The sequence below is a fragment of the Pantherophis guttatus genome, chromosome 5 (assembly GCF_059756535.1).
Source record: "Pantherophis guttatus breed Tessera chromosome 5, ASM5975653v1, whole genome shotgun sequence".
NCBI lineage: Eukaryota > Metazoa > Chordata > Lepidosauria > Squamata > Colubridae > Pantherophis > Pantherophis guttatus.
Window position 1 is genome coordinate 99,070,597 of NC_142067.1, and position 25,259 is coordinate 99,095,855.

General features: G+C 39.3%; 1 protein-coding gene across 1 annotated transcript in view; it reads right to left on the reverse strand.

Annotated features, from left to right (window-relative positions):
• Window positions 1-6,587: 6,587 nt before the first annotated feature.
• Window positions 6,588-25,259, reverse strand: part of EDAR (ectodysplasin A receptor) — a 96,508-nt gene continuing 77,836 nt past the window's right edge. Inside the window, exons 6-12 of the mRNA XM_034419382.3 lie at window positions 20,293-20,379; window positions 16,086-16,214; window positions 14,813-14,887; window positions 14,454-14,526; window positions 13,588-13,747; window positions 11,592-11,652; window positions 6,588-10,268 (exon numbers count right to left, since the gene is read on the reverse strand). Coding sequence (XP_034275273.2) covers window positions 9,949-10,268; window positions 11,592-11,652; window positions 13,588-13,747; window positions 14,454-14,526; window positions 14,813-14,887; window positions 16,086-16,214; window positions 20,293-20,379 — 905 coding nt within the window. The 3' untranslated portion in view covers window positions 6,588-9,948. The remainder of the gene's footprint in view (window positions 10,269-11,591; window positions 11,653-13,587; window positions 13,748-14,453; window positions 14,527-14,812; window positions 14,888-16,085; window positions 16,215-20,292; window positions 20,380-25,259) is intronic.

Consider the following 25,259-nt stretch of genomic DNA (forward strand, 5'->3'; position numbering starts at 1 on the left):
GAATACAATGGTGGATCTGACAGCCATAAAATTCCAAAATAGCAATGATTGATATCTGTATATTAAACTGTTTTACATCACTATGAAGGTTAAAGTCAGTATTAACATTCTGACCAATATGGCTCAAATTATAAAGTATAAAGTATAAACCAAGATAAAGGGGTTACAATAATTTCTGTCTCATTAAAACAATGAGTTTAACAAATCATAAAACAATGAAATATTATAATCTTAGGAAAGTCCAAAATTTGGATGTAGCATTATCCCATTTATAAAAACGCAGTCCTAAATAATTTCTACATTGCATTGCAAACTCTCAATCAGATTTGTTTTACAGATAGGAAGTTAAAGTTGATATTGATACATACTTCCCATAACATCAATTTATTTACATTTATTTATTCAATTTCTATCGCTGTCAGAAAAATCAAAAGCACAGATGTTAAAATAACCAGGAAAAATGTTATTTTACACACTCGGGACCACAGGTACATAACCAGGTCTTCAAAGCTTCATGAAAGGCCAATTTCTGGAGAGAGAATATTGCAGAGGCAGGGGCTACAACAGAGAAGACACACCTCCTAGTCCCCGACAGGTGACACTCCTTAGCTGAAGTGACCTGGAGTTTATGCCCCGTCAGCCAGACTGTATTGGATAGAAAGGTTACCAGTCCCACAGGTAACCGAATTCCAAGCCAGGAAAGGCTTTAATGGTGACAACCAGCATCTTCAAATGCAGACAGAAACACACTGGCAGCTAATGCAGTTCATAAAGCAATGGTGTTCCACGTATCAAATATCCAACACCATTCATTTATCTATGCAGCTGCGTTCTGCATTAGTTGAAGCTTCCAGATGCTCTTCAAGGGCAGCCTCATGTAGAGTGTGTTGCAGTAATTCAGATGGATGGTCCCAAAGGAATTGCCAATCCATTATAAAAGGGATTATTTCATAATTTTCAGTATAAGGAAGAATAAGAAGTATAAGGAATCATAGCTATTACCATGTACAAAGCCAGTTCTGTACACTTTGCAGGAATGTAAGGTTAGTAACATTTAATTTAAAAAATAGGTTGAAAAGAGAAAATCACCTTTAACAATTTCATTTATAAATTGTATTATAAAATTGTTGACTTTGGGAAGTTTTTGGTTCTGGATTGTCTTTAATTGAAATCTACTTCACAAGGTTGTAACGATAAAACAAGGAGAGACAGTTATCTCCCATGTACCCCAGAACTTCCAGAGGAAAGGCAAGATATAACTGCAGGAATAAATACAAGTAGTCCTCCACTTACAACAGTTCATTTAATGAATTCAAAGTTACAATGGCACTGAAAAAGTAATTTATGATCATTTTTTACAGTTACAACTGTAATTTTAAGACTATGATCTTAAAATTTGCACCCAGATAACACAAATAATTACGGGAGTCGATTTCCACAAGTTGTAAAATTGCCACGTTTCAAGACCTCTGCCCAAGATTTCAGAGCAGTCCAAGTACAGGTAATCCTCAATTTACAACAGTTCATTTAGTGACCGTTCAAAGTCACAACGGCACTGAAAAAAGTGATTTATGACCATTTTTCACACTTACGACCATCCAAATGGTCACATGATCAAACTTCAGAGGCTTGGCAACTGGTTCATATTTATGACAGCTGCAATGTCCTGGGATCATGTGATCACCTTTTGTGAGGTGACAAGACAAAGTCAATGGGGAAGCCAGTTTCACTTAACAACAGTGTTGCTAACTTAATAATGGCAGCGATTCACTTAACAACTGTGGCAAAAAAGGTTGTAAAATGGGGCAAAACTCACTTAACAAATGTTATACTTAGCAACATAAACTTGGGGCTCAATTGTTGTCATAACTTGAGGACTACCTGTGCATATTATTTATGTGCAGGATATATATGATCATCTACCTCATATCATAATTCTATGAGACTCACAACAATCCATCAGGGGCGACCACTAGTAAGATGTGTCTCTTAGGTCTCATTAGGGGGTAACATGGTGATACTGCAGGTTTTTAGGGTAGCTAAGCAAAGAAGGATATTTTTTCCCTTGACAAAAGGGATATGTACAAAAGGACAAAAGGAGACAGTTGGTAAGGAAGCATTTTTAAAAATTTCATTTCAGTTGGTATGAGCGAAAAAGTTCCTACTTTTGTATGATTTTTTTTTTAAAAAAAACATATACATGCAGGGGAAAAAAAGGAAAGAAAAACTCAACTAATTGATGGTTGAGGGGATTTAAGAGCACCTCCCCACTATATTTCCAAATTCTCTAAAGAAATTGGAAGCCACCCTGCATGTCATGAAATGCTGAGTATATAAAGACAACACAAATCTATCAGCCTCCACCTTCTGCTTCTCAGCAGGAGAGAACAGAAACACCTCCCATTCAATTACTCAACTTAAACTGCCACATCCTATTGTGCATCTCCTCCCCTGCTTTCCGAATAGAATGGAAATAAAATAAACTGCCAGCACCAAAGATGAAGTAACAGGATGCTAAAGCTTGGCACAAGGGCTGGAGGGAATGATCCCTGTTTGATATTAGAAGCCAGAGGTTAGGCTGAAACAAGGGTGCCCACCAGTGTGGAGGAGACCTATCCACAAGGTATCTTCAGCTAATTTTAGTGTTGCAAACAACAAAAATACCTCTTCTGCAATTCTTGACACAAACTGAGCCAGAACAACAACAATTTTAAAAAAATCAGCTCAGCTCAACTCATCGCATTCAAGTGATGACATGAGATTGCAAAGGCATGCAGCTACTTTATGCTTGTGGTATAAAGATATGTGGGGAAGTACCTCTTGTAGCATAAAATGTTGATGTTTGTGAGGTTTTGTTTTCAAAGCAAAATTTTAAATCTGTCAACATTCCAAGAAATCCAGTGTTCTCTATTGAATGAAATTAGTAGAAAATGACCAGAGATTGTGACAAATCCTCATCTTAGATTCGGAACAGGGATCCTTCATTCTAGTGTTACGAGATCAGGGCTGAAAAAATCTAAACGATCACTAGATGGCAACAAAGAAACACAGAAACCTTAACTCTTTGCTGCCATCTAGCAACCATGTAAATATCAGTCCAGATCTGGTAGTTTCACCCCTTTCTTAAAGTCTAGAGCAGTGATGGCTAACCTTTTTGCCATCGCGTGCCAGGAGTGGGGGCGGGGGAGGTTTGCATGTGCACATGTCTACACCCATAATTTTATGTGCCCTGCCCCATGCATGTGCGCGTGACCCCCTCTCCCCCCCGCTCCTGGCATGCAAAGGCCCAGTAGGCCTATTTTTCTTTCTCACCTGGCTCCAGAACCTCTCTATGCATCTGGGGAGGGTGAAAACAGCCTTCCCCACCCCCTCAGAGGCCCTCCGGAAGCCCGAAACGGCCTGTTTCCCAACTTCCAGTTGGACAGGAAGTGACTTTTTTGCTGTCCCCAGCCTCTCTAGGAGACATGGCCATAGGTTCGCCATCACGGGTCTAGAGAAAGAATTGCATTTTCAGTTCTTCACCAAAAAGGCTACAATATTTAGTTCATTGATAGTAGCACATACTGTACATATAAGACAAACTGCAACTGGATTTGACGTGTATGTTTTAAAAGAATTTGTTAATAAATACTTGCAATATGGAAGTGATTTCGCTGAGTGTTTTGAGGCAAAATTGCCAGTGTCTGCCATTACATTTTTGCAATTCTTAGTTGTAAAGTAGAAGCATACAATGACTCATGTGACAACAAAGAGACTAGGTTTCTAGAGACTAGAAACCTTTGAAATGTGGATTATATAGAAGACTACATAAAATATCATAGTGTGCACATAAACAAAATGAGATGGTCCTCCAAAGACAAATAAATACTCTGTTTGGACATTGTGAATACCATCACCAAAAGGACAGTGAAATATTAAGCACACAGGGTAAGCAATCAGAAATATCAAGAAAAGATTCAAGAAAACATAGCACTGGCAGATGGCATAAATCCTAGTTGAAAAAACTACATGTATTGTTTGACAAAAATACATTTCCTTGTTTAGTAACAGCAAAAGAGCAAATATTGTTGATAGTCACCAATCTCTGGGAGAAAAGAACACAAAAAGAAGAAAAAGAGTTCATTTGTGATGGTTTATGGTTCATGCACACAAATTGTGTGAACATTGATGTGGCATCTGCCTTGCTACTCTTCCACGAATCCCATTTCTACTCTGAAATTTTTCTGAAAGTGAGCCATGAACTTTAACCAAGATGAGATTGACCTGCAGATCCATAGATTGTCCTTGGCCATTTTATGCTCTATTCTTATAGTGATTCTGATAAGATGAACTCTCTTGGAAAAACTCAGTATTATCACAAATGGTCTCAATTTCAAGAGTACATATCTGACTGAATTGGAGACATCCAGAGCTTCAGAAATTGTGCTGTAATCTTCTGCAAACTGATAGATATTAATGCCTTTTTTAAATGCAGTGGGCATGTCATCTTTCTCGAATATTGTCCTATATAAACTTCACTGTGATGAGTGGAACCAAACTTTGGGATGAGTGACCCAAAACAGCCCTTATTGTTTAATGCAGCACAGGAAGAATTGCCCATAGTTAATCTTTTAATTTAAATTATTGAATTGAGGTGGATATTAATGTTCATGCTGAGACTTTATATTCTGAATTATTTGTTTGTGAAATAAATAGCATTATAGCACTTAGACCAGGGGTAAAATCTACTTACCTTCCCTACTGGTTCGGAAGTGTGTGTGCGTGCACGTCAGGTGTGATTTTGGACTCTCTGCACATGTGCAAAGCTTTCTGCGCATGCACAGAGGGTAAAAAACAAGTTATTGCCTGGTTAAAACCAGGAAGTAATGACTTCCAGGTGGGTGGGCGGAGCCTCGCGCTGCCACCGCTACTGGTTCTCTGAACCACACGCCGCCGCAGCTACTGGTTCGCCCAAACCCATGCGAACTGGTAGCATTTCACCCGACTTATATACTGCTTCATAGTGCTTTACAGCCCTTTCTTAGTGGTTAACAGAATCAGCATATTGTCCCCAACAATCTGGAACAAGTACCATATTTGGGTATTGTTTGCTTCTTTTCTATATTAGTGGGGCCCACATGAAGTTCTGTCAACATTTAGTGGCAAGATAAGCAACAATTTAAAAAATCATGTACACACACAAGTGAGACATCTCAGATTGGAACATGTGAAAAATTAACAATGGACAAAAAAACATCTGAGATCCATTTTTTATGGAGCATGACTGGGAATGTCCAGTTTAAGTATGTTATTCAATTCTCTCAAAAATGTTCTGACTTAATACTCCAGTAAGAATGGCATATGCTCCACTTACCATCTTTAATTTAGACCCATCTGAAGGAATACAGCCGTCATGAAGGCACAATAAAGATGGGGGAGTCTTGAAAGAAACTAGGTAGTGAGTCAAGTAAAATTATTGGGGGGGAAAAATCTAGATTCCTAGAACAGTGATCCCCAATCTTTTTGACACCAGGGACCAGTTTCTTGGAAGATGATTTTTCCATGGACCGGGGGGTTGGGAATGGTTTCAGTTTGCTCACTCATCCACTACTCACCTCCAGCTGTGTGGCCCGGTCCTAACAGGCCAACAACCAGTACCAGTCCATGGCCTCTGTTCTAGAGAAGGTATAGTTCACAAATGGTACATGGCCTCATTAAAAAGGTAAAGGTTCCCCTCGCACATATGTGCTAGTCGTTCCTGACTCTAGGGGGCGGTGCTCATCTCTGTTTCAAAGCCAAAGAGCCAGCACTGTCTGAAGACATCTCTGTGATCATGTGGCCGGCATGACTAAATGCCAAAGGCGCACGGAACGCTGTTACCTTCCCACCAAAGGTGGCCCCTATTTTTCTACTTGCATTTTTTACGTGCTTTCAAACTGCTAGGTTGGCAGAAACTGGGACAAGTAACAGGAGCTCACCCCATTATGCGGCACTAGGGATTCGAACCCTTTCGATTGACAAGCTCAGCGTCTAAGCCACTGAGCTATTGTGTCCTTTTAATGGCCTCTAATGACCTCATTAGAAGATCTTAAATTGGGTCCATGGAGTTTTAAACTGGAAAAAAAAAATTCGTTCTTGTACAAGAAAATCCACTCTGGTTTGAAGCATAGACAGCACCAAAATTGACTGGTCAATCTAACCATGTGGTTAAGTTATGAGCCACTTTTATTCGTCCGAGAATAAAAGTGGCTCATAACTTAACCACATGGTTAGATTCCTTTGCTAAAGGTTTCACACATTATGCCCTGCAAACAACATGGGATGATATTCTTTTGGTAGGCAGTGAAATAGACTTGAAAGACAACTACCTCTGATGCTGACGGCTAATTATTTTAAACAAATGTTTGGGAACTTCAGCTAGAATTAATGTTTTGTTATCAGTTAATGATAAATTACTTAATATTACATGAAAATCAATATTATATTAAACTGAAATAATACATGTTTTAAAAATGTAACCATACTTGTGTTAACTTTTGGCAAACTCTTCAAAACTTGCCTGTTGTATAAAAGAATGGTGCCATCTAAATTATTAGAACACACGTTGCTTTATGTTTTTATCATATTTATTTTGCATAATGTGCAACAATAAGTTATATATACAAAATTACACAAAATTGTTACAATATTTATCAAGAATGCAGGACTAATCTTGCCTTTTGCTGCTTTTTAAATTACAGTAAAAAGCTTCTTTCTATTTTAAACAAAATATTAAATATTCCTCTGTTCACATTGGTACTGTTGATTTCAAAGCCTTGATATTCCCCAGACATAAACTATGTATTTTTAAACAATTACCAAAACAAATCTAATGGCAATTCTTTAGTTCTCCAAGATCACTTTGTCAGTAGGAAGTGGGGATGTGAATTATTATTTATAGTTTGGAGCTGCATTTATGTGGAGATGCAGAATAAGCAGTTGAAATTCTTGCATGTTATAATCCCAAAATTATGACCCAAAGATGTTTCTTTTTTTTAAAGTGCTTGTGGAACTAATACTACAAAGATGGAATAAAAACTAAATCCAGTTTGCAACAATGAACCTATCGGATTACTTTATAATGTCACCATCTTAAAAAAAGAATTTAATGCATGTATACTTGATACATTTATCTTGTTTTCTTAGCAACAGTGCACAACCAGCTTGTCAAAGTCTTATTGTGGCATTTTTATCCACCTATTATTATTTACGATCTAGAAGGCCCAACTCTGCTTAGCCTATTCAAGATCAGCCAAGTTTAGCTAGATCCTGCCACCTGCTATGACAATTGCCTCCTACCTCTGGATAATTGTCTTAGAGCAGATGTTGAGAAGACCACCATGGGTGGTTTTCTTCTGCCATACAACATCTCATGATGTAATGGTTAATGTGTGGAATTTGCAAATATTAATTCCACCGGGATTGCTTGGGTTTCCACTGAGCATCCACCTGAATGGTCCTACTGTGCACTAGATTATAGGATGTGGAGGCTCAGAATAAAACCCAAAGTCACTTCCTCTCCTTTTTCAAGGTACTAATCTCACACTTCTATTTATTTGTATCTACGAAAATAGATTTCAAGGTTGCTTCCAGCTGCACTGGAAAAAGGAACTGTAACAAATATTGTGTTTGCAAATTAAGTACAGGAAATAATTCTATCATTATTCAGGGGAGAAAGGACACATCGCAGATAGTAAAATATATTTTAAGGCAAGAACTCATAGGCTAACAAACTGGATGCTGCATGGAGACATACCAATATTAAATATTCATCTCAGTGACCCCATTAGACTAGAATTTGATTTTTCTTATTTGGAATGAAGGCACTAGGGGGTTGGCCTACTTATTATTTTCCTGAACATGAATTATAGTTTTATAGCATTTTCATTCAGTCATGCTTCTTGTAATTAAAAATGTTTTAAAGGCATGTTGTTTCTTTTAATAATAATAACTTACTGAAATATGTCAACATAGCAGTTTCTGATAGGTATATTAACAAACTTGCTAATTAAATTTCTACCAACTCTTGGGCTCTGTGGTTATGATTTCTGGCATAAAAAGAGGGGCTATTCCTTTCAAATCTATAAATAAAGACCACAGGCCATTGTATCCAAAGGCACAGTGTTTACACTAGGGTTATACTATGATAAAACTCAATAGTTACTATTCTCTCTTTTTTGCACTAAGTGGGTTATCGGGATGGGTCACAGGAACTGACCCAAATGCAAATTTCTCAAGTGCTGATAATAGGCAAGAAAGGACGAAGGCCCTAATGGACGCTTTAACTATGCAAAGTAGATCATCGTAACAAACTTTAGGTCAGTGTTTCTCAACCTTGGTAGCTTGAAGATGGGTGGACTTCAACTCCCAGAATCCCCCAGCCAGCGCTGGGGGATTCTGGGAGTTGAAGTCCACCCATCTTCAAGCTTCCAAGGTTGAGAAACACTGCTTTAGGTGTTCATATGATGTTCCTATAATCAGTTCTTCCATGGATTTCATATTAAAACATGGTATACAGTTATTTTAAATAATATTGGAAAAATTAGTACCTTCACATTAAATAAAATAATTTAGAGCAATACAGTTTTATCAGTCGGTACTTAGTCCAACATTCTATAGAAAGAAAAGAAAGTCTCCAGTTCTGAGGAGCCTGCATCCATCATAGAAGCCCTGATGATTGTGATCTATTTAATTCACATGGCACACAAGTCCTTCTGACAGATGGCCCACCAGCTGGGAAAAAGGTGAATTAAATGAAACACACATCCTCAAATATGCCCAAACACCATGCAAATTCATATACCATGAGAAATTGGGAGCAGTGTTCTCATTTGCTCAGACATTATAAGCCAGATTTATTTCAAAAATAATCATGATAATTCATTATATTCAAATGTAAGAGGGAGCTGTGCTTGTATCAAAAGTAGATATTTCTGTTTCTTCATTAACTACTATTGTTTACTGTTCCTATTACAGCTGCCCAGAAAAAAATTGTTTTGGGTAAAGTAAAAGCATCACAGGAAAACTAAACATACCATGGAAATTTCTGTTGGTGACTGCAACAATTCTAGTCAAGAAATCTGTAATATTTTTAAATGCTAAAACATAAAAGTGTTTCAACAGTCATTAATTTCCTTTGCATCTAAAGTTGATCAATTTGATAGATTTATTACAGGCTTCTGTCTCTCATTAATGATCTCTTTTCAAGAACTAACAAATATTCCCATTTGTTTGTTCTAGTGCATAAAAGATGGTCCCGATCAGATGTTTATGAAATGCAATATTACATTAATAAATAAATTCTGCTTATATTATAAGTACTTTAAGTTTCCACTAGTATATATAAAAATATTGCTGAACTGTTTGTAAGGACCACTTATACAAACTCTTATTTGCTATAATTGGAATAAATTGGAATAAAGCTATAGATCTTGGTAGAATGATAATTCAGCCAACTTCACCTACAGGCATGGATTTTTTCCTCCCCCAAATCCATAATATATGGGAGAAAAATTATAATTCAAAAAATACTTCTTGTAGCAGCACAGATTTTCATATAGATCACTATTTTTGATGTGACATATTCATTATCCAGGACTGAAACAAAATTAACCCATATTTCTTCAAAGCAAGTAATGATACTAGTAGATTGATCTGTACTCGTGCTTGTAAATGGAACTGTAAATGAACTGTAATGTCTTTTGGGGACATAAACAAGTCTTGTTGAAAAAGTCTTCAGTTCGAGCACTTTGTATTTGATTCCAAAAACCAAGAACAAACCTTGGTGGTTGTTGTTTTTTATTGTTTCAATAGCAAAAACGATACTGAAACAAAAGCTACAGACGTTTCAAAAGTTTATCTTCTTCTCAATCCCTTTGTTAGTTCAATCACCCCATCATCGTCTGGAAATGAAAATCACAAAAATGCAAGTCAGGAGGTCACAGCTGGATCAGGCTTCGGCATCACTTGGGCCCACTCTAGGATGTCTACACAGAGAGACTCTACCGCATCCAATCGCTCAATCTGAACCAGTTTTGTCAGCAGTTCTGGGATACTATACCCAGCTGTGCTGATGCGGTCGAAGAGTTGCATGCCATCTGTCATGCCACCAATTTCATCCCGCTTCAATCCAAAGCTTTCAGCAAGATGGCGCCAGGTCTTCACAATGGCTTTCTCGGTGTTGTAAGTGGAGCTGAGCATCCTGCTGGTCTTTTCCAGACAATCAAAGGGCAGCTCTGTGGGACTGAGGCCTGGAAGGAAGTTCACAGTCACGTTATTGGATCTGCCTTTTTACTATTTCACTTGTCTGTCCCTTAAGATAATATTACATTGTATACTCCAAATGAAAAGATATATTCACATATATCGCATTTACACAGGGTTGACATTATCTGTTGGGTCATCCCCATTTCTACTTCATGGTACTTTTCCTCACTACTGCTAATTCTTCAACAACGTTCATTCTATTTTGCTGCTTTGATTTCATCTTATAGAAGAAGCAGCAGCAAAGATTGTTGAGTCTCTTACTTTATGTTTTAAAGCATTTTTTATTTTTACCTTCTCCTGGAATATATACTAATCCATTGCTTCTCTATCCCTTGTGATTTAAACACTTGCCAACGTAACCTTCTGCCAACCTTCACATGAAGCAACAACAAAATTTAATTAAAGGAAAGAGATTTGTGTCTCCAGCCTCAAAAGAGGCAGGAGAAATGGTCCATTTGTACCAGAACTGAGAATTTGGGTCTCATTGAACTACATGTCTAAACTGTTTCAGGCCACACAGCTCTTCATGAAGGATGGTGGAAGTATTCCATCATCTGAGAGGTCTCATGTTCCACAGACTTTTATGAGAAATTCAAAAGAACCTTCCTGCAATATTTTCCTTTTTATTTGTGTGTGGGTGTTGTTGTTTTTTTAAAAAAAAATCTCTTCATTTTGGGAGCAATGCACTCTGTATTAGTTAACTTCCCACATCTTATTACAGTTAAGAACAAATCCACCTCTGAAAGTTCCTTTTTCTTCAAAAGCTTCTACTGAGATAAAGCAAACAAAACAGATGTGAATAGCTTATATCCACAAATGTGTAAGTTACTGTATATAAGGTGTATATGTTTTGCCTATTTTACAGCTTTTAAATAATGTACAGTATATCACAGACAGTTATTTTCTGAGTCTGGCTGTGTACATATATAATTAATCAGCTTAAAGAACCCTACAATAGAAGTTTATTTTAACACTTTCCACCTTGTGCCATCTGTCTTCTAGATAACTATTGAACTGATTCTTAAACATCACAGATAAAGGCAGGATGCCTATGGGACTACAAATCCTATTACTGGAGTTTTTCACGGAGATTGTTTACAGAAGAAGTTTTCAAGACTTTTCCCTGTTGAATTCCAAATGTACCAAACACCAACCTGATTCTGGCATTAGAATATTCAACTTTACGGGATTAATCTGTATCTAGTATTTGTGACTCCTTGGCAGTGTTGAAGCTCCATAAAAACGTGTACTTACGAAAGCAGTTCATACATGTTTTCAGTTTCTATATTTTATTTCTTTTCACTCACCTTCTGCCACACTGCATACATTAGTGTATAGGTCGAGTATCTTTTTTCTCCGGCTTTGTATCTAAGGAAAATAAAAGGCAAAAACATTTATCTTTCAAAACTAAACTGACCTAAGTCATTCAGGATTGTGAAGAATCAGAGGCAAAAATGGCATTCCTTATGTATTTGGTATGGTATATAAAGTAGCTTTGGTTTGAACATAAAACAAAATATGAATCTTGGCTGTAAAGTTAAAAAATACATATATTTGTGCATACCTAGCTAGAAAGAAGGAATTGTGTCAAATTGTTTGTGCTTTAAATGAAATCTACTCTTTTCATTTTTGTTCAAAGCACACACTGCTCTGGCTTGGAATCCAAAAATTTGTCCCTCAGGATTTTATTTCTAAGAAGTTATATATTGGATTGGACGAACTATTCAACTCTTAGTTCTGAATCCATGGAAAATGGGGAGGAAATATCAAGATTATCATTGGCACTGACAAGACTGAGGCAGCTTTAGGCAAGATTCTTCCATGTGGCTTCCTTGACATTACTGCTTCTCTTCTCAGTATGCAACCTAATTATTATTCTCATTTAAAAAGAAATCAAGAGAGATCCCTTTTATTCTTTCTTGTGCACTGTGTCACAATGGACACAGAAGACATGTTTTTGAAGTTGTCTGCACTGGAATGGTTAAGCCCACAGAGTTGGAGGCTGGAGGTCTCAGACCTTTTCTCTCCCAAGCCCTTTGGGGATTCACACCTTTCCCCTTCTTGTCCTTTGGGTGATTGATTTGGGGATACCTTACCTGGAATTGTAATCTGTATCTATGCTTACAATTTGGGAAGCTGCAAACACTCACCCCATCCTCCATTCCTTCTTCCTCTCTGTCTTACAGAGTGGGCAGTTGTATGTTGCAACTGGGAGTATCAGTGGGATTTGAGTACATTTAATGAAAAAGCACCTATATCAAACTGTAAGAACACTCTGTACTATCAAGTCCATAAACGTTGCTGGCATATTTTTCTGATCAGTGCCAAGCATAACCCCTCCCTCCAGCAGTTAGTGAGCAGCTATCCCTCACTATCTTGTGTAGCCATTTCATATTGGGCTTCTCAGTTCTCCATGCTTTTTATGTATATAATTTTGTAGTTGATCGAACAGTGCCCTGTTAAGACGATGGTCTTCTCCCTTAGAAGCTCATACTCTACTCTACTCTATTCTATTCTATTCTATTCTATTCTATTCTATTCTATTCTATTCTATTCTATTCTATTCTATTCTATTCTGTTCTGTTCTGTTCCGTTCCGTTCCGTTCCGTTCCGCTCCGCTCCGCTCCGCTCCCATTCCTATCCCATCCCATGAAGCATGTTTCCTTTCCCATCCTGTGCCACCTTACTGCTAAACTTCATTTTTCTTTACTTTTTAAAACATCATTAAGTTGCAATATAGAAACATGATTCCTTTGCTTCTATAAACCTGAACTCTCCATTTTTTCCTTGCTGTAAAGTTTTTATGAACCCACAGAGGAAAATAGGAGTAAAAGAACATGTTCCCTATTGTTATGTTAATTGTGGAATTAGAACTACAATACTGTGAAAATAAAATAAAAAAACAAATGTCTGTCTTAGTGCCAAAGGAGATCATCTGGGAAAGAGGATGGGAGGGTGAAGGCACCAGGTGTGCAAACATTTGTCTTTCTGGCTTGCTAGTAGCCTTTATCACAGCATTTCTCAAACTTTGCAACTTTAAGATGGGTGAACTTCATGCTGGCTATGGGATTCTGGGAGTTGACATCCATCAAACTTAAAATTGCCAAGGTTAAGAAACACTGCTTTAGCAGTTTGATGGAAATAATATAATTCCACCCCATTTTTAGCCTTTTTCTCATCAGCTCATCACAAAGATTCCTTCGTACATTTTTCTTTTGGATACTGTCCATTAAAAGTGCAACTAATCACTGTAACACATCATCAAAAAGGTCACTGATTCAACAAAGTTTCCAATTAACTTACTCCGGTTGATTTGTTGTTTGTTGAAGATTTATCTCGAGCCAAATGTACCAGAGACAACAAACACAATTCTGGAGTCCCTTGCTTGTCAATTGCAGCTTCTTCGTCGCTGTCCATGCTGCGACTTAAAAGCCTCTCATTCTCTGAAGAAGCATCGTTTTCACTGGAAAGCAGCAAACAAACAAATAAATATGCTAACCAGGATTGCTTTTCTAAAACAGCAACATGCACAATTCCAGAAATGCCCTTTTGGATTTAAATTGCATACTTGTTAAATGTTTATTTAATATAGATGATGAATACTAGATTGAGTGTAAGTAAATACTGCAAAAAAAGGGGGAAACATTAACACTCTTCACTCTTCATCTGCAAATTAATGTCTAGCAGTATATTTATTTAAAAGTAATCCTGGTTTTCTTCAGCAATGTAGGACTGTAGTGTTCTGTGCATTTCCACTTCCAAGAGGACTTACAACAACCATGTGCCCAAGTCCAGGCCTGGTGAATATTTTACTGAATATTCATGAATGAATTCTCTGTACATATAGATCCACTCCTCACATTTCATTTAATAGGGACTGATCCACATATGCATGTGAACACCATCACTTATTTATAGTTTTAATTTTGAAGAGTTTAAGTAATGGAAACTGTTCCCTCTTAAACAATGCTTGAGCCTTCATTATTGTCCCTTCTAATTTATTTGATCTCATTATACCAGCCATGTCGTTGCCAATGAAAACTGCTTAGCAATTCACCCACTGGATTCAATGGGGCTCAGTTTAGAAACAAACACCCATCCCCCCAATAGATTGCAATTGTTGTCATGTTGTGCCTGCACTACCAGCATGCTGTTTAGGTAACACATACCTCTTGACAACCTTAGCTGGAGTTGCTGTCAATTTTCCAAATTCATCTTTCTCAGAGAAAATTTTTCCATTTTCTGCAATAGAAAAAGGATGTGAAAAGAACAAAGTGGCAAAAACACAAATCAGACACATACAGCAACAACCACCTGGCATTTGAGTTGTGAATACAATTGCCTTGCAGCTTCTCCGAGCAGGTAAGAACGCATAAATAACCAAATGCAGAGCTGAATTTTCATTAGTTTTCAATGCCTTTCCAATTACTCTTCCACTAACAATGGGAGTTTATGCAGTTACATTAAAGCAATGTAAGCCCTGTGGGCACTGATGTCTAAACAGCAGAAATTACAAAACAGTCCCAACCTTGGGCTTCTGTTTTTTCTTCCTGTACGTTGGCCTGGGCTTCTACCGTCTTCACTGACTGGCTGGTGCAGCATGCTGTAAGTGCAAAATACACGCCTTGTTAAGATTAACTCGTAAGAGTCACCTACACTACACCAAGCATTTTGAATACAAGATGGCAAACCCAGTCCATCCTTTTCACACTTCATTCTATCTCATGAAACAGGCTTCAACTCAACCCTTCCAAGACCGAGTGGCTGTGGCTGCTGGCGCCCCGGTATAGCCAGCTGGTGCCATCACTGGTTGTTGGGGGTGAATCATTAGCCCCCACGGAAAGGGCCCGCAACTTGGGCGTCCTCCTGAATGCACGGCTGTCTTTGGAAGAGCATACAACGGCCGTGGCCAGGGGTGCTTTCTATCAGGTTCGCCTGATACACCAGTTGCATCCCTTTCTAGAATTGGGACTCCTTACGCATGGTCACTCAAGCACTCATCACTTGTCGTCTGGACTATTGTAACACTCTCTACATGGGGCTCCCTTTGGGCTGCACTTGGAAGCTCCAACTGGTGCAAAATGCGGCCGCGCAGGGGATTATGGGAGCGACGGGGCGCTCCCACGTGACACCTCTCCTGCGCGAGCTGCATTGGCTTCCAGTGGACTTCAGGGTGCGCTTCAAGGTGTTGGTGACCACCTTTAAAGCGCTCCATGGCTTAGGGCCAGGGTACTTACGGGACCGCCTTCTGCCACCAATTGCCTTCCACCGGCCGGTTCGGTCCCACAGAGAGGGCCTTCTCAGGGTGCCGTCAGCCAGACAATGTCGGTTGGCGACCCCCAGGGGGAGAGCCTTCTCTGTGGTGGCACCTACCCTCTGGAATGATCTACCTCCAGAGATACGAGTGATCTCAGACCTCTGGACTTTTCGTTGGGCCCTAAAAACTTACTTCTTTCAGCTAGCCGGGCTGGCCTGATTCCATGTTGGTTTTAATGTTTGATATTGATTTTAATTGATATGTTTTAAATTATGGGCCAAATTCTATTTAATTAGTTTTAAATAATTATTTTAACTTTTCTACAAATGTTTTTATTTTGGCTGTTCACCGCCTTGAGTCCGAAAGGAGTAGGGCGGTATACAAATTTAATAAATAATATTAATAATAATAATAATAATGAACACAAGGGTTGACACTCCAATTGTGTCACTACAACTGCCTGCTTACCTTTTTTTTTTATTCTGCTGCAACTTCCCCCCCTCCCATTTCAAAACTGTAATCTTTGCTATTAATTGACAGTTACCTTGAGTTGAAGTTTTAGTTTTCATAATGTAAAACATGATGATCAGCACGATAGCAATAGCCATTATGAAAATAGTGGACATGGCAATGATAAGAGCAGTAGCCAGATGCCCTTGACCAGAAAGATCTCCTAGAATGATAAACAGGGAGAGAGAGAGAAAATATAATTTAAAAACATTTTCAGGGTTAATCATCAACTACTTTGTTTAATTATTGATCAAATGCATCTAGGATCAATCCAATATTTCTAAAACAGATAAAAATCCTTCCAATGTTTTGTTATTATCTCATAGATAGTACCAGCATCATCTTAAATCAGGGTGCCATTCTGTAGGCTTGAAGAAAGCAATGATTTCTTTTTGATGGTGCTTTGCTTGCTGCAGTTACTTAATAAGCAACAATAAAAAAAAACCAAAAAACCCCCATCTAACAGTTCATTGGAGGTTATTTTTAATCTACTAAATTTGTAATTATTAACCTAATTTTAATAGTGCTTTAAAATTATTATTATTCATTTAATTAAGGACTGTAGTGCACACAGCAGTAGCATAGTGACACTCCCCTAGTGAGAGGATATGAGATATTGGGGGATTATTGTCTTTAGATTTGTATGTGCTGAAAATGGGAGCATAAAAAGTGGAATCGAAAGTTGAACATGACTTAGAGATTGTAGATTGCCCATGACTATAATTTACAATTCCTTGAGAATAAATGAAAGTCAATTCAGAGTATTTGTCTTTAATACAAGTACTTGTACATTTATATGTACTCTTAAACAATTAACTGAGGATAATATAATCAAACTAAATACAATTAAAAGGTAAACTTCCCTAATGAAAATGAAATGTAATTCTCTACTGTCCCATCCAGCTTCCTAAAAAGGATTTAAGAAAGCTCCCAATCTGCCAAAACAGATTCCAAAGATGTCCAGGGAGATGAGGAACTTCAGCTTTGAGGAAAGCAACTCTTTTAACAGAAGAGCTTTAATAAAATCACATCACATCTTTATCGATTGCAATCAGCACTAAATGTAAAGGCAATTTATTATGAAAATAAATTCTACTACATTTAGCCAACTAAGTGTCTACAACAAAGATGAAGAACTAAATCAGAGGTGGGATTCAGCAGGTTCTGACCAGTTCTGGAGAACCGGTAGCGGATATTTAGAGTAGTTTGGAGAACTGGTAGTAAAAATTCTGACTGGCCTCGCCCCCATCTATTCTCTGCCTCCCAAATCCCAGCTGTTTCGGAAGAAATGGGGATTTTGCAGTAACCTTCTCCTGGATTGGGGACGGAATGGAGATTTTACAGTATCCTTTCCCTGCCACGCCCACCAAGCCACTCCCACCAAGCCATGCCATGCCATGCCACACCCACCAAGCCACACCCACAGAACCGGTAGTAAAAAATTTTGAAATCCACCACTGAACTAAATGTGTGTGAAGAACTGTATTTTTCTGAAGAAACACTCTGGCAGGACAAATGCTAGTGCCATGATGGTGAAGCTATGGCACGTGTGCCAGAGGTGGCATGCAGACCCCTCTCTGTGGGCATGTGCGCCATCGCCAGTTGCTCTTCCTGTTCTGTCACGCGCATGCATGCCGGACAGCTGCTCTCTTCTGTGTTCCGATGGGCACATGCGAAGACCAGCTGGCCAGCAGACACGTGCATGTCAGAACCCAGAAGAGAGCAACTGGTCACCGTGCGCATGCACACCAGCCAGCTGCTCTCTTCTCGGTTCCGGTGCTCCGGCATGCACACAAACACTCCAGTTTCAGCACTGAGTGCCAAAAAGGTTAACCATCACTGTGCTAGTGATTAGAGTTGGGAGAACAACTTCTTAGTTTCCTGGGTCAAACCTTTCCCTTCTAAGCAGCCAATTACATTTCATGTCTAGCATGTGGAGCTCATGTCATTTTAATAATATACAGTAACTATACCTAGGATTGTGTTGCCATACTGTATAGTATTTTAATTTAAATCAGCTGAATTGTTCTTTGCTTGCAGCAGAATAAAAGGGTGGGCTTTATAAACCTCTATGTTTCAGATTGCAATCTATCTTCACTCTTTCAATCGTTTTTTCACCCTCCTTTCACCGCAGAACATTGTTCACAGAGCTCATTCAGAAAATAACAATAAGAGAAAATGTAGTTTTGGATGCTCTATCCTCACTAGTCAATACCCATCTCAGAATATGACATTCATTGCAAATTGTGGACATTTTATAATGGCTCACTGACAATTCCAGTTTGTCTATTCAGTCTTTTTAGTATTAGCCATGAAAAGATCAAAGCTGGAGTTGAAATCCTTCTGCCACTAGCATTTATTTTTATTTATAATGGTCACCTAAAGGTAAGACTTGGATTTTCAGTAGAAATGAATCTGCCATTTGGTTCCTTGACTCTTCGCAATGGATTCTTTTGGTCGTTTTATTTTGTTAAATTTATTTGCTACCTATCTCACTGTAGAGATAGTAGATACTATGTAGAATATTTTATTATTTATTTTTTTGTTTGTATTTTATTTATTTATTAATATTACCAGTATATGGTTCATCACACAGTCAGCCAGAGGTTCCAACTGCGATTACATTATTATAAACATTATTATAAAACAAATATTCTTATTTGAGCTTTAGCAAATTATCCTTTATAAGCCACCTGGAGTCACTAAGTGCGAGTTGGACAGCCATATAAATTTCAATAAATAAACAAACAAACAACCTTCTTGGGCCATGCAGGCATTTCAATATATTTTTCTGCAGCTTGTTGGTTTTCGTTTTATGCCAGTTTGAAACATGCAACTGGCAAAGAAGGTAAACTTGCACCAATTCAAGAACATCCCCAATTTTTATATTTGTAAACTGAGACTTATTGTATGCGGGTATTCCCCAGTCATGCATAAAAGGCCTTGGTGTAGAAGTCTCACTAAATGCCTGGTAAATTACTTCCATGCAAGTGCAGCACGTTCCCTCTCCTTGCAATTAACTAATGAACTTGCTGGGCATTCTTCACACATTACAGTGATGATTACTCTTGGGATCAGAACAAAAAGCTGCTTTCATAAACCACATACCCCAATTACAAGGCTGCATATCATTTCCATATATATGTCTCCTAAGCAAGGATCTGGTGTATTAGCAGCCAAAAGCTTGTTCATTTGACTACATTCCATTAAATTTCTGCTTTCCAAGTCAGTTACACCCAAGGAGATAAAGCAACTAAATTAATTTCCCTGAATAGGTACATCCATTGGCAAATGAAAGTCATATAATTCATCTTTACTGAAGTAAACTGATTGCTGAAGAATAATTCTGAGGATTCCTCACATCAGAGAAAAGAAGCCATTGTGAAGGCTTGTCTGTCGACTGTAGTCCTTTTACCACCTGTTCTTTATAATTTTCACTCTCCTGTAGCTTTGTAGGGATTTCTCCCCTTGGAGAAAAGAACACCCCCCCCGGTCCTGTTGGCCTTTTGTAAGTCTTTAAAAACTTGGCTATCTACCTGGGTCTGAAGCTGTGTTAAGGGCCCTGTTTCTTGGCTTTTCTGTTAGTTATTTAACTATCTGGGCTACCGTATGTATTTATTTTTTGAATGTTTTTATTGTTATCAATTCAGAGGTGATATTCAGCAGGTTCTGACCAGTTCTGGAGAACCGGTGGTGGAAATTTTGAGTAGTTTGGAGAACCAGTAAATACCACCTCTGACTGGCCCCGTCCCCATCTATTCTCTGCCTCCTGAGTCCCAGTTGATCGGGAGAAATAGGGACTTTGCAGTAACCTTCCCGTGGAGTGGGGAGGGAATGGAGATTTTACAGTATCCTTCCCTTGGAGTGGGAGGGAATGGAGATTTTACAGTATCCTTCCGCTGCCATGGCCACCAAGCCACACCCACAGAACCGGTAGTAAAAAAATTTGAATCCCACCACTGTCAATTATTTTAACTGTTTTTATAGTTTTAGAATTATGAACTCCTAGTGTTCAGAAATGGAATGAATGAATGAATGAGTGAATGAATGAATGAATGAATGAATGAATGAATGAATGATAGAGCCTGGTGGGTAATAGACCCTAAACATTCACTTGGTCTTTCCTAGTTGTGTCATTGCATTTGCCAAATTTCCTTCAAGCTGACATTACAAAGGCTACTGTGGCCCGAAGTCTGCTATTAACTACAAAGAAGAATTAAATCAAGATCTGCTTTTCTTACCTTTGTGCACATGTTGAAAAGGAGAATGAGTACTTGTGCCAGATGTACTTGGGAAACTGGCTGACACACCAGAAGTAACTCCTGTGCCTGTAATAAGAAACAAATTTGCTACACACTTTGCTGGTTACTTGCAAAATCTCAACTTTGAACTGCTTTTTTTTTTTCATGAACAGAGACCAATTATTTGAGATTCCTATCCATTTAAAAGATGACTTTATATGATTCAATTTATCCCGCTGAAATGCGAAATAGAGAGTTGGCACATTTTTGTGTCTGAATGGAGATATTTACCCATTTTTATCTGAGGCAGAGAAGCAATTTATGATCCCAAACATTTTTTCCAGAAATTAGTTATTGATTGATTTAAAGAAGACATGCTAGCTAGAGGACTAAAAAAATATAGTACACATTTTCTTAGACTATGATCTGTTACATCAGCAATATGTTATTTTATGCTGAAAGAGGAGTATTTCAGTATTATCAGTATTATACTCTATGCATTGGATGAAGTAGAGTCTAATTGAGAAAATGTTTTGCTATAATAAAATTTGGGTGTTTTTTAAAAAAAATTTAATACTATATTTTATTTATTTATTTATTTATTTATTTTATTATTTAAATTTTTATACCGCCCTTCTCCCGAGGGACTCAGGGCGGTGCACAGCCACAATAAAACACATATATCCATAAAGTTTAAAAACAGTTTAAAACATATTAAATAATTTGGCCCTATATTAAAAAACTAAAACACCCATTAAAATTCGTTATTTAAGCCAGCCCAGCCTGTTGAAACAGTAAAGTCTTAAGGGCACGGCGAAAGGTACGTAGGTCAGGGATCATACATATCTCCGGGGGCAATTCATTCCAAAGGGCAGGTGCTCCCACAGAGAAGACTCTCCCCCTGGGGGTCGCCAGTCGACATTGTTTGACCGACAGCACCCTGAGGAGTCCCTCTCTGTGGGAGATATGGCTACTAAAGAATTAAAACAAGACCAGAAACAAAGATTTTTTTAAAATTAAGGACAAAACCAAAGGTAGGTACAAAAACAAAGAACTGAAACTTTGGAATATGAATACTTCTATAAACCTAAAGAGCAATACAAATATTATTTAACCTCCAATTTAATTGTCTTTTTAGAGTGATATTTCTATAAATGACAAAACAAGCAGAGGCATCTCTGGGAAAAGGTGCAAGGGGAGATCCAAGAGAAAGAGACTTCATACGTGCATAGTGTTATTGCACAAATGATGCAGTTTGTTTCCTTTGAACATGTGAATATGCTCAAGGATCGCGCCCAATAACTCCACAGGCAAGTATTCATCAATCCAGATATAGTTTATTAACAAGGCATCTTATCATTACAGGTACAATGCTGGAACTGCTGCTGGACCGCATGGCTGACCCTTAAGTACCCCTTGGGCATGGCTAAGGTAAGGAGGGGTTATTGGGTTAGGGTAGACCTTGGGGGTTGGCTTGCCCGGCCCCCCTGCTTCCAGCTCTGGTTCAGAGGCAAGGCATTTATTCCTGACAAAACCCCCTCTAAATGCCTGGCCGAGATGTTCTTGGGCGGTGCATACCTGAGATGTCGTTTCTAAGAGGACACCCAATTTTGATGTAAGATATGTGTGCTGTTTGTTTTGTAATGGTTTTGTTAGAATGTCCGCTGTTTGTTCTTCGGTGTCGCAATGTATAACCCTTATGAACCCTATGCTTGCGAACTGTCTAACGTGTTTGTACTTTATGTCAATATGCCTTGACCTTTGACCGACTGCCTCAGCCTTTGATATTTCCACAGTGGCCTTATTGTCTTCGTGTATGGTGATTGGATAGTTGGGTTCTGCCCATATGTCCGCGAGCAGGTCATCAAACCAAACCAGGTTGTTGGCAGCTTTGGACAAACAAATGTATTCAGCCTCTGTTGTGGATGTAGCTACCAGGTCTTGTTTGCCCATGTACCAATGTACTGGGCTGTTGTTGAGGAAGAATATGTAACCTGATGTGCTCTTCCTGCTTTTCACGTCCCCAGCCCAGTCAGCATCTGCGTAGCATGAGAGTGTGGGTGTTGTGGTTTTCTCGGGTTCTAGTGCTAGGCAGGCATCAGCGCTATGTTTTAGATATCTCAATACCCTTTTGATGGCTTCCCAGTGGTATACGGTGGGTTTGCCTACATGTCGGGATAGCAGATTTACTGGTACTGCGATGTCGGGCCTTGTCCAGTTCGCAATGTATAGTAGAGAGCCTATGGTTGATCTGTACAATGTGTTGTCTTTGAACGCCTCAGATTCATTATACATGTCCTTTATGAAGTCTGGCTGCATTGGCGTTTCACACCCTTTGGCGTTTGTCATATTGCATTTATGTATTAGTTCCAAAATTTTGTCTTTCTGTGATAGTTGGAAACCTTTGTCTGTTTTCGTGATTTGCACCCCCAAGTATTTATCTACCTTACCCAATATTTTCAGTGAAAAGTGTTTTCCCAACTCATTGGCAAAGTCATTGCATTTGCTAGCCTGATCACCAATATACAGTATGTCGTCCACATATATCAAGACATATTCGAGAGAGTTGCCTGACTTCTTGGTGAAGAAGCAGTTGTCGGCCGAGGTGGCTGAGAACCCCATGGACTTCAGTGTTTTGGATAAATATTCGTACCAGCGTTTCCCTGATTGCTTGAGTCCATACAGGCTTCTGTTCAGGACCCAGGTTTCCCCCTTCCTGGTGCTTTGGCTAGGTGGCGCTCTCACGTATATTTCCTTATCAAGCTCAGCGTGCAGATAAGCGGTTTGCACGTCGAACTGGTGCACTTCTAGTCCAAGTAGTGATGCAATTACCAATGCACATTTTACGCTCTCGGCCCTGACTGTGGGGGAGCAGGTTTCAGTATAGTCATCAGGGTATTTTTGGGCGAACCCCTGAGCCACCAGCCTAGCCTTGTAGAGGACTTTGTTTCCCTCTAGTGTTTTGACTTTGTAGACCCACCTGGTGCCTATGGGTGTTTTGCCTGCTGGGACTTCAGAGGGGGTGTATACGTTTAGTTCCCTCAGGCTGTTCATCTCCCTTTCCATGGCTTGTTCCCATTTTGCTCTTTCCCCATCTGGTAATTTTAGTACATCCTGATATGTGTTGGGGGTTAATTGGTTAGTGTGGAGGGATAACACGTAGTCCCCTAACCTTTCTGGCGCTTTGCCCCTGTTTGCTCTGATTGGCCTGGCATGGGGTGTCTCAGTGTCATGCATGTACCTAGCTTCTTTCTCTGTGAGTGAGTCCACTTTGATACATGGGTGGTTCTCCTTCCACTCCTTCACTAGTATTCCCTGTCTCTTGGGTTTGCCCCTTTCCCGCTCTGTGCCCTTTCCTGCGTTGTGCTTCATCTCCCTTTGGCCATCCCCTGGTCCGTCCTTGCTAAGGGACACCTCGTTGAGATGTATCTTGGACCAGTTAGTGTTTTCGTGAAAGACAGCTGTTCGTGATATCACAAACCTGTTGTTGCTGTCTATGAACCTGTATCCCTTCGTCCCTGGTTCATACCCCATGAACCTCAACCTTCTGGATACTCTGTCCCCTTTATGTCTCAATTGCTTGGGGATGTGCACATCTGCTGTGACCCTGAATATGTGTAAGTGCAACACCTGTGGTTTCCTTTGGTACATCAACTTGTATGGAGTTTTATTCAATACGCTGGACCATAGCCTGTTCAAAGTGTAGTTCGAATAAATGAGTGCTTCTGACCAGAAATGCTACCCTAAACCGGCATCCTCTAGTGCGCACCTCATCATGGTCTGCAGTGTTCCATTTTTTCGTTCTGCAACGCCATTTTGAAAGGCGGAGAATGGAGAAGTCGTGTAGTGGACTATCCCACGCGCCTTCAGCCATCGCGAGAAGTCGCTTGATAAGAATTCAGACCCCCTGTCTGTCATTATTTGTCTAATCTTGGTGTTATGTTGTGTCTCCACCCTCGCATAGAACTCCTTAAATTTTTGGAATACCTCGTTCTTTTGTTTTAAGGTGTATACGAAGCCATAGCGGCTGAAATCATCCACTATGGTTAGGAAGTATCTCTTCCTGTATTTGATGGAGGGCCTTAGTGGCCCCACTAGGTCCATCTGTATAAGTTGGAAAATTGAATTGGTTGTGCGCACTGATTTTTTTGGCCTGGGTTTGGTTTTTAATTTCGAGCTTTTACAAATAGAACACTCGAGATAGTTCTCACAATTCTTTATTTTTGCACCTTCAGAGCATTCCAGCATTTTCTGCACCACAGGGAAGCTAATATGCCCTAATCTTCTGTGTAACAGGTGTGTGCAGTTGTCATGCATCAACTTTCCTATTGCTGGTTTTTCCTTCCTGGGTGTCCCTTGCTCATTTGAGTCACCAGCGATGTGTGTGTGATTAACCCCCTCTATTTCCTCACTTGTGTTGTTGACCCCCTCTATTTCCTCACTTGTGCTGTCTGTTTTTACCTTCTGATGATTGTTTACCTTGGGCTGCATGCCCCTGACTGGTGGAGGAATGGCAGGTCCCCACTGATCACTATCTTCCCTATGCTTTTGCCCCCTCTGGTCACCTGTGCCTTTCCTTCTTTGAATGTCACCTCTACATTGTTGTTCTTGCTTAGTTTTAGTGTGGCAAGGATGTTATACAGTATATTTGGTACTAATAGCACACCTTGTATGACTCCTACCCCTGGCACATATGCGTTACCTTTCCCTGTCACCTCCACATTGTTCTGGTAGCCACTTTTATTATAAAGCTCTCTTCTGTAAATGAGGTTAGTAGGTTACGGTCATATGTGGTGTGGTTTGTGGCTCCTGAGTCCAGTAGCCATGTGCCTTCCTCCCTGTCCTGGCCTTTGTGTTGTTCTTTGTCTCCTAGCCCATACAGTGAACCAGTCTGGCTTTCCCTGGAGCTGTCCCTGTGGTTCCTCCTGTCCCTGGGGCTCGGGGAGTCCCTGCGCCTGTATCTGTCC